This window comes from Ixodes scapularis, unplaced genomic scaffold, assembly GCF_016920785.2.
Source record: "Ixodes scapularis isolate PalLabHiFi unplaced genomic scaffold, ASM1692078v2 PGA_scaffold10__122_contigs__length_95168666, whole genome shotgun sequence".
NCBI lineage: Eukaryota > Metazoa > Arthropoda > Arachnida > Ixodida > Ixodidae > Ixodes > Ixodes scapularis.
Window position 1 is genome coordinate 70382728 of NW_024609836.1, and position 10069 is coordinate 70392796.

Sequence of the window (10069 nt, forward strand, 5' to 3'; positions counted from 1 at the left end):
TAACATTTTCGAATTATTCGCATTGAACCTCAGCGGGGTTCTAAAGTTGTAAACATTTCAAAATCGAACATTTCGAAACCTTTCGACCTCGACCTTCGGTGGGTTCGCGGCATCCCTACCCAAAATGCATTTTGTAACATGAATATTTCATTATTATTATTAACTTGAAGGTTCGGCAGCCCCCTGCCTGGTTAGAAATAGACACGAAGTGAAAAATAGGGACTCTATACAAAAATTTTATAAACATTTACTCGACGTTTCGGGACCAGTTCGGTCCCGAAACGTCGGGTAAATGTTTATTAAATTATGGTTAGAGTCCCTATTTATCGCTTATTATTATTATTATTATTATTATTATTATTATTATGAAATGCTTCGTGTGAGGAGTGTTGGGAGCCAACTTGCCGCTGTTTACATTTATTGTGACACGCCGAGCTTTGAGATTTGGGACGAGCTAAACCGAAACTAAGCGAAAAAGTTGCGCAGGAAGTTCCTAGTGATGTCACTTCCTCAACTGTCGGTTGTTGAATGGCGTCAGCAGCTGTGGCGGTGGCGAGTAGTTTGGGGACATGTGCGCGGTGTTGGTGTTTCTTCTCGAAGACTCGAGCTTTCCGAAGTGATTAGTGATTCTCAACCACGACACAAGCCTCGCGACACCTGCAGACCGACACTCGACCCGCTTGACACGCCGCTTCGGTTACGATGTTAGGAACGCGCTTCCTTATCCTCTACGGCAGTCAAACGGGCACCGCTCAAGACGTCGCCGAACGAGTCGGAAGGTACGCGAAAAGGTACCGATTCCGCGTCAGCGTTCAGGCCATGGACGAGTACTCTATCAACGAGCTCATAAATGAAACACTGGTGCTCTTTGTGTGCGCGACGACGGGACAGGGCGAAGAGCCGGACAACATGAAGGGCTTCTGGACGTTCCTCCTTCGCAAGAGCTTGCCCGTGGACTCGCTCAGGGGCATGAACTACGCTGTTGTCGGGCTCGGCGACTCGTCGTACTTGAAGTTCAACTTTACGGCCAAGCGGCTGCACAGGCGCCTCGCCCAACTCGGCGGCGAGTGCTTACTGGAACCCCTGTACGCGGACGAGCAGCACGAGTTCGGTCCCGACGGCATGCTCGACCCCTGGCTCGAGCAGTTCTGGAAGACGGTACTGGGTCGGTACCCGCTACCGCCGGGACTGCAACCCGTAAGTGAAGACGTGCTACCGGCGCCCAGGTACCGAATTCAACAGCCCGTGGGTACGAACGACAAACTGAACATAGTCCAAGAGCCAAATGAGCAACAATTTTTAAGTCCCGTTCTCTCGAATCAGCGTGTTACGAACCCTTCGCACTTCCAAGACGTGCGACTAATCAAGTTCGACATCAAAGGTATGCACGTTTGTTATAAGGGTTACGTGACCTGCGGCCATTGATGTGTCTTTGCTGCTGGGCGTTCACTTTCTATAGCATACTGTAAATGACCTAATTTTCGCAAGGACCTAATTTTCGCGAAAAATACGTCCCGCGAACAATTCCGGCAAAATGTAAACACATTGGAATTTGTGTCGAGATCCCACCGCGTCGCGAAAATTAGAACCCGAGAATTATTCAAAAATTTCAGCTTTCAACTAAATCGCGAAATATTGAGCCTGCGAAAAATAAGTCGTTTACAGTATACACCTCACACCGCCGAATACGTTTTGCTCGGAAAGAAGAAGTAGGAATGACCCAGAATGATCACCTGCACGGGATGAGGACGTCGCATGCAAGCCATGTATTCCTGTGGATGCAATTCATACTGCTTTGTTTCCCTTAGGCTCTGACATCACTTTCGTGCCTGGGGACGTCGTGCTGGTGTTCCCGGAAAACTCTGAGGAAGACGTAGCCGAGTTCTTCAACCTGTTTCACCTGGATCCCAACGAGGTCTTGCAGCTAGTGCCCACTGAGCCTGGAACCTTCCTGCCACAGCTTCTAGCACACCCAACCACACTGGAAACATGCGTTCGGAAACACTTTGACCTGTCGCACATTCCGAAGAGGTGCGTCGAATGATCTACCCACAACATTTCATTGGTGCGTAGTGTCCGATATGTGAATGGGGCACGATCAATTGGTAATCATTGTTTGTCAATATGTTCACAACCGTCTGTGTGATGCTGGGGATTCTTTTGCCATGGATGGGAAGCTCTGGGAGTCGCTAAATGTTCTCGAGTGCCGCACCTTAGAGCATCTGCTGGAGCCGAAAATAATTCTTGCTAGTTAGTTGTTTGTGGCCATACTGATGCTAGACGAGTCCATGCGCATGTTGCCATAAATGAGAATCTGGATGGTTGTGCTGTTGGCTTTGTCGACGCTCTTTGGTGGTTGTTAAGGTTTTGGCAGACACGAATGCCCAAAGTCATAGAAGCAAAAGAATTTTGCGCCAAGAACTAACATATCTACTGTTGGGTTTCTTCGTGACACTAGTTTTGGGGTGTTATCATTGAGGCCACTAAGAAGTTGGGAGGCTCAGAACTCCATGAGTGTCCAGGGGCTTTGATTATGCCCCGGCACAGTTGACGAGGTTTTGGTCAAACTAACCAGAACTTCTAATAATAATTGTGGGATGAAAGAGCTGCTGAACCTGAAATGTCCCAGCACTGGGGTGCAAGTAGAGGACAGATGCAGACAGCAGATAAATGGCAGCCTTCAGCAATGCATAGGGTTGACTTGTCTGTTGCCTATCTAAGGAGGATTCAGAATTGAACAGGCATCCCTTCAGGTTGCAAAAAATGAGACAGGTTGCAACTTGAAATGGTTCCGCAAATACTAAGTATGTCTGACAGAAGGAAGAGATTAAATGTAATTGATCTCTTGAAAGAAATATGCAAGACTACATAACCTGGAAGGTGATTCAATGCAAGAAGTGCTCTCATCTTGATTGGAATTGCTCCCTTGAGTGATATCTCCTTTTTGTTTCACGTCCAATGCTGTGGTTCTAGACAACGACTTGCTTTTACTTAAATTTTGTGTTGTGGTTATTATAAGCCAGCAGCATGAGCTAACTGGACCACTGATTTAGCAGTTGAATGTCGAAGTCAAAGATACTACATCGGGTTTACTACATCGGGTTGATGTGTTGACTGTTTGACAGAGACTTATTGTGGGGAACATGCCATGTCACGAAATTAATGGTCCATGTTAAAATATTTCAGTGGCCTAAAATTACCTTTACTGGTTATTTTAGGCATGCCCTTTGTTGGTTTGGCATGTAAACTGCCCAAATTTACTTCCTTCTGGTTTCCCTAGTACTCTTTTGCTACAAAACACTAATGCCGACACCTCGCATGTAGGTCCTTCTTTGAACTCTTCTGGCATTTTGGAGACAACGAGCTGGAAAGGGAGCGACTGCGGGAGTTTGGCACCACCTCCGGCCAGGAAGACCTCATAGACTATGTCATCCGCCCGAGACGGACTGTCCTGGAAGTCTTCACTGACTTCCACCAGACAACGTCCAAGGTTCCGCTCGCCTACCTCTTTGACCTCATCCCGCCGATCCGCCCGCGTTCCTTCTCCATCGCCAACTCGCTGCTCGCCCACCCCGGCGAGATCCACATCCTGGCGGCCATCGTCAACTTCCGCACCAAGCTGAAGAAGCCTCGCCGTGGTCTGTGCACGACTTACCTGGCCGGACTGAAGGTGCCTGAACTTTCCAAAGTGGCCGACCTTCCCAAAGTGTCTATCGCCGTCAAGAAGGGTTCTTTGAGGATGCCGGTGAACGGTGCTCCGACGATCATGGTCGGGCCCGGTACAGGTTGTGCGCCATTCAGGGCGATGATCCAGGACCGGTGTTGGCGGGAGGTCGGCAGGAACCTTCTGTTCTTTGGGGGCCGGAGCATGAAAGGGGACTTCTTTTTCGAGGAGGAGTGGAGTGGCCTGGTGGCGAGGGGGCTGCTCGAGTTGGTCACGGCCTTCTCCAGGGACCAGGACCATAAAATGTGAGTCTCAAGGAATTTCATTCTGTGCCAGCTTTAAATGCTGGCAGAGAATATGCATCGAAGACAATATTTCGGGCCCTGTAAACTCTGTGTTTTCTGCTTCCTGGTAGCTCAGCATACCTCCCAATTCTGTTTCAGCATTTTAAGGTAACTCTTTCCTCACAGAATAGAGCATGTTACAACAGTGGCCAATTGTTGAAGCTGAAACGTATCAATGCATGTGATTTACGCAGACATCTTGAATTTCTGGGGTCTCCACGTACGATTACGTCTTTTACCCTTACTGGCGCCTTGTGGATGGACATTGGGGCCAGCCTATTGAGGCGCTTCCTCAACCATACGATTTTATAGATAAGTCTTCAGCATCTTCAGCTGCTGCCATTATTGGCATTGTTGCCGGCTTCTTCAGGGCCTTGATATTTTGAACCGGCGAGCACCATCAAAAATATGTGGAGTGTATGCATTGGTGACGCAGCCGAGCAAGCTCCATCCTTAGTTTAGGTGCGAGAGTTGTGGCATAGAGGAAAAAGTATCCAGTGGTCAGCACCTGGCTTGCTTTATTTTTGTTTATGCTGGCTTGTTGACCCTAATGTAACTTGTATTTTGAAGGTGACATACGGGGCCCATCCTGTGGCTACGTGCACAATCGCAAGATTAGTTTTATAGCGCAGCTCTTAGGGGCCCGTTTCCAGCCTGAGCGGCGTCGCCGTCGCCGTCGGCGTAACCGCGCCCCTCCCTCTCCTCCTCCTCCCCCTCCCCTCCTCCTCCCCTCCTTCTCCTCCTCCTCCCCTCATTGTGTAGTATGGTCCGGGCGGGTCCCGTGACCTCGGGGGGAGGGGGTCACATGACCCGTTTCCAGCCTGTGCGGCGTCGGCGTCGGCGTCGCCCCTCCTCCTCCTCCCCCTCCGCTCCTCCTCCTGACTCTATATTTCAGAGCACAGCCCTTACGCGACCCTTTCTGGCTTGAGCGGCAAGGAGGAAAGCAGTACGAAGGTGGAGGAGGGGGGAGGAGAGACGAGGAGGCGGAGGCGAGGGGAGGGGAGGAGCTTGAAGGACGAGGAGGTGGTAAAGGAGAGGGAGGGGGAGCAGGAGGGGAGGAGTACTAGCAGGCATGATCACGAGGGAGGAGGAGGAATATACCCTCCACTCCTCCTCCTCAAGAGCTGCGCTCCAATTCGGCGTTACAGGAAGTTGTAAACGGCTTTCACTTTTTTGCCTCCATGATCCCAGGCAAGTCTTGCGCTGCATTCATATTGCTTTTCAAATTGCAACTGTATTGCAGATCTGCTCGTTTTCATCATCAAATGCACGTGAATTCGTACTGCATTTTCAAGCGACCGCATTCGCAACTGCTTCGCAAATGCGGTTCAGCCGCCAATGAGAATGCGATGTAAGGCTGTTGAGGCTGGAGCAAAAACTTGCAAGTTGAAAAAAAGAAAATGTGGCTACTACTTTTATGTGGGAAAAGTTTAGGGAGATATTTACTCCTTGGTGTATGTTTTTTTTATATCCTATTTCATGTTGGTCAGCCGCATTTCTAGGCACCATATTCTGGCAAAGTGACGAAGTGTGTGCTCTGTCAAAGATATTGCCATTTTCTAAAATATGTGTTTTCAAGGTATCCAAAACATAAATTCCCAGCTAAAAAAAAAAAAAAATAGTTTTTTGTTTTTAATTTGTTTTGACTTTTGTTTTTACATATCCTATATATCGGCCTTAATAGCCCTTCCTATTGTGAAAATGCTAGAAGTCCTGTGGTGCTTGTTAAAAAAAAATGTACTGATTAATTCTGGTAGTTCCCAAACTACCGGCAATCATGCAGTGCAGCTAGGTAGCTTCCATACGTTGCACAGCCTCGCTTTAGAGTGCACATCTGCATCGCAGAAAACGTTCTATCGATCTTGATTCCAGAGATTCGAGAACCAGCATTTAATATAAGAAGCTACACAATCTAAAAAATCCCCCCCCCCCCCCCCAAAAAAAAAAAAAAAAAAAAACACAACTTGAACACAATTTTTTTTTTTGTATGCCTTTACAATTTTTGGGTTCGCAAAGTCCTTACTATACTTTTTACTGTGATATCTGTTAGGGGCTTTTCTCACTTCTGGAAATTACGTCCATTGTTGATATTGTAGTTGGCGACACGTCGCCAACTACAAAGTCAACAATGGACGCCAGCGGGAATCGAACCTGGGTCCACCGAGTGCAAAGCGGAGACGTTACCACGTGCGCGACCAAAAGCGTCACTGCGATCGGCCTTCCACGATTGGCCAGACACTCACTACGACGTCTTCAGTGGGATTATTTCTGCTCTCGTCGACGAAAAGGAGACTCAGACTCTCAACTCTAACGGTGTTGGTTTAGGAAGCTGGTGACTAGGCTTCCACCGCGCTTTTTATGCACCATCAAACTTGTCGCTCGCTTCTAATGGTCTTACAGGAACCATAAGAGGGTGCCACCGAAACATCTCATCACCAATACTTTGGGTTTTTGTGGTACTCAATGTCAATGACAGTGCTCTTAGCACTGTCAATGCTAAGAGCTCGTGCCGCTAGACATGCTTCCATGCGATCCGGAACAAAAAAAGAAACAAAAGCGTTCGTAACAAAGTGGGACAAATTTGAAGCGTTTGGAACAAAACTGATCTTTATTTTGTTCCAAACGATTTTGTTTACGCACCACTTGGTGCATGAACGCGACGCTGATGCCGAACGACTTCACTGTGACGTGTCGCAGCTATAGGTTTTTTACGACCACCATAGTTTGCAACCTGCGGCTACTTTTCTAATGTACTGCTAGTGGGAGCACTTTTCGAGGTCCCTAAGTTGCAATCTTAGCTTCATCCTTCATAGTGCCTTCTTTTCTTTTTCTTTTTTCTTTAACTTAGGGTTTTTGGCGAAAACGCAACTTCCTTGTTTTGAAGTTCCATCATCATTTGTCTCATGCGTCCAGAAACGCTGGGTGTGCAGGGGTTGCAGGTTTCAGCGGTGTCCGTCCATTTGCAGCTATGTCCAGCACAGGATCGCCGAGCACAAGGACAGGGTGCTGAAGCTGCTGTCCGAAGGCGGGGTCATCTACATCGCCGGCAATGCCAAAGACATGGTTCCCGACGTCCGCAGCACGTTCAGGGCCCTGCTCAAAGAGGCCGGATCCCTCACCGAAGACGCCGCCGAGGAGCTGCTCAAGAATTTCGAGAGGTCGAGGAGACTTCAGATAGAAGCCTGGTCCTAGAAACTCTACGCGTATTCATTTCACAACTGAATCGTTGCAAGACCAGTGGAAAACACTGAGTAGTGCCGGTTAGGAAAATGGGCTCAGCCTACATGGTGTTTTTTGTGTTTTTTTTTTTAGTCTTTACTGATTTGTTTTTTAAAAGCTGTGAAAGCTACACTTGTCGGCTTCGGATAACTGTCAACAGTGATTTTAAAGGGGCCCTGCAAGGACTTTTTTTACTGGTTTTTAATTTGCACCGAACCTGAGCACACTAAACGTAGTAACTTAATCAAAATTTTCTTTTCTCAGCTTTCGCAGTATTTTAAAAGTTCTAGGCATATTAGAATTACAAAAACAAGAAAAAAATAACCTGCTTCATGACGTCCTTGTTTGCTTAAGTGGCCGTGAACTAGAGGAGGGGTAGCGAGTGAGCTCAGCGAGCGCTCACGGGCTGCCGCACTCCGTGTCGACGGCGCGAGAGGGCGCCACTAAAGCATGTTCTGGCTAGGCTGTATGAAGCGGGCAGCTAGGGCGGCTAATACTAATTCGGCATGACACTTCATTGGCCACAAACGCCAGCAAACGCTGGGTAAAGATCAGTTCAGAACGGGAGCCACTTCGCGCTGCCATACCGCCAAAAGACCAAACCGCAAGCCAAAACTGCTCGCCAAAGGCCTTGGGAACGCTCGGAACCGGTCGGATTCTCCAGTCCATAAGACCGCAGTGCCGCCGCGTACATCCGGGACCTTTCTACGCTCGCCGCTCGTTGGTGCCTAATCCCACCATAGCTTTCTAGTGTGCGCCGCCCTTTCCACCGCTTGGTGGCAGGTATGTCGACGGGTCATTTCTTGTTTCCATACTTATAAACTGCATTTGTTTCTTTTCTGATCTAAAATAGTGAACAAAAACTACTTTTATAAATAATTAAAGCAGTTCATGCCACTTATATTGTGTATTTCGACCAAAAAGAAGTTTTTAGCGGCTCTGACCAATAGTAAGCCCAGGACCAAAGACTTCAACACATATTGCACGCTTTCGGCACTGCGGGTCGCCTCGTAGGTGGAGGAGGTTTCCACGTCGTCCGGTTAGAATATGACGCACTGATATTTAGTTGCTCTCTCCATGCCTGCTGGCTTGCCCGAACCCCAAGAGACATGGAAACCGCAAAAAAAGGTTCTGGTCGGTTTGCCTTGCTGCATACCCGACCCGGAGGAATAACACGGAGCCGACGGTTTCAACAACAAGAAACTACATTTAATTGGACATGGACAAGACGATTAACATTGCTACCGGCGCTGCCGGAGTCCAGGCAGCGACTCTCTGTGCGCCGCCTCTGATGCGCCTTATCAAGGCGGCGCACGCGATGTGCGCGTGGCTGGCGTGACGTCGCCGCCACGCGGGAAAAGTTTGGCACCGTTGCCTCGCAGTCGGGCAACTGGGCTGGGAAGCCGCCAGGGTGCCCACAAGGTAGACGCTTAAATATGATATACCAGGTGGTGCAAGCTACCGCCCGTTATAAAGGGTATAGCCGTTATTATCCATCCATCAATGTCTGAAGTGTACATGAAGGTACAAAGCTTCTGGAGGTGACAAGACGTCACCAGAGGTGAAACCAAGGGTAGACTTCGGGTTTGGAGGAACACGCCCCAACAGTGACCAAAACCAAAAGGTGCTATTGGACGGACGTGGGCACTGTTGGACGCTATTGGACAAACTTGGGCACCCTTGGGGGCGTTCCCACTGACCACGAGCTTTACTTACGGCTTCACTTGGGACTTTCTCGTTTGGCTGCCTTGATGAGCTGGTATGTCACCCCCCCTTATTCCTACCTCCATGGAAGCGTAGATTATTTGGTGGGTCTGCTAGAAGGTACCTTTCAGTGTTGCGAAATGAGCACCCCCATTATCTTCCAGCTCCATTCCAGGAAATGGGATTTTCCGATAATTGCATTCCTTTGAACTCCTAGGAATGGAAACACTGGGTCCATTCCCACTCCTGAAATGGCTGAACCTTTCCATTCCATTCCTCTAATTCCCGACCGTGAAAAATGACTCTTGAAAGCTACATTAAATCGCCAGCAAATAATGTCAGCGAAGCTGGTGTTATAAAACGCTAAGACAAACTGCGAAACTTCGGGAAACACTTCCCGTAAGTATTGATTCTAATTGATTCTACTAAGCCGGCAAAACTTCAAGCGCGGGTGGTCACGTGATTCCTGTTGTCACGTGACTGCGCCCGGACAACGTGCAAAAAATGCGTCCCGGCCGGATGGGTTAGCACGCACCCCAGTGATATACACGCAACGAATTGTCTCTATAGCGTGCAGTTCGCATAACTAGTGCCGATGAAACGTGGCCATGAGATGTTGTCCTCGGAATGAGTTTTGTCGAAACGACAGGGAGGCATGCTGCTTAGAGAGGCTCGTTTTAGCGAACGCCGTTTTACCGACCCCAGTATCTCAAATCGCCTCATAGAGAAGCTCAGTTTAGACAAAATGGTGATGAGCCAAGGTTTTTATTTGTACATGACACATGGGAGACCAACTACCCAGAACACGACTTGCGGCTCGAAATTGCTCTTCTTTCCGCCCAAAAACCGCCGATCGAGAACTGGCCGGTTTGAGTCGCGCTCACTCTTCTCCGTGGTCACGGGCCGTTTTGTATGGTTTAGACTTAACCAAGAAATATAATCAAAGTCGTGGGTTTTTGAAGGCACACACTCAGTATTAAAAATATAAAGAAATGATCCATATTTCTTTTTTTTTTTTTGTGGCTTCAAAAAGCTGCTAATTCCTTGATTGAAGAAAGAAAAAAAAAAGTTGGACAGCCACATGATGTTTGGCAGCAGCGCTCTGGTGGCGCTGTCCAGTTTTTTTTTTTTTTTTTTT

The 10069-nt window shown here is 48.2% G+C and overlaps 1 protein-coding gene across 1 annotated transcript; it reads left to right on the forward strand.

Annotated features, from left to right (window-relative positions):
• Positions 1–516: 516 nt before the first annotated feature.
• LOC8036496 (NADPH-dependent diflavin oxidoreductase 1) lies at positions 517–7596 on the forward strand. The gene is made up of 4 exons (XM_002411859.5): positions 517–1381; positions 1809–2031; positions 3325–3969; positions 6975–7596. Exons 1-4 carry the CDS (start codon positions 703–705, stop codon positions 7198–7200), a joined length of 1773 nt encoding a protein of 590 aa, XP_002411904.3. The 5' UTR covers positions 517–702; the 3' UTR covers positions 7201–7596.
• Positions 7597–10069: the final 2473 nt, after the last annotated feature.

What these genes read in the sequence shown, in the direction of transcription:
- LOC8036496 (XM_002411859.5), top strand. Translation starts at nt 703, where the DNA reads ATGTTAGGAACGCGCTTCCTTATCCTCTACGGCAGTCAAACGGGCACC. An exon ending in CTGTCGCACATTCCGAAGAG is followed by an intron (nt 2,032 to 3,324) that starts GTGCGTCGAATG and finishes CCTCGCATGTAG; the next exon opens with GTCCTTCTTTGAACTCTTCT. An exon ending in AGGGACCAGGACCATAAAAT is followed by an intron (nt 3,970 to 6,974) that starts GTGAGTCTCAAG and finishes GTCCATTTGCAG; the next exon opens with CTATGTCCAGCACAGGATCG.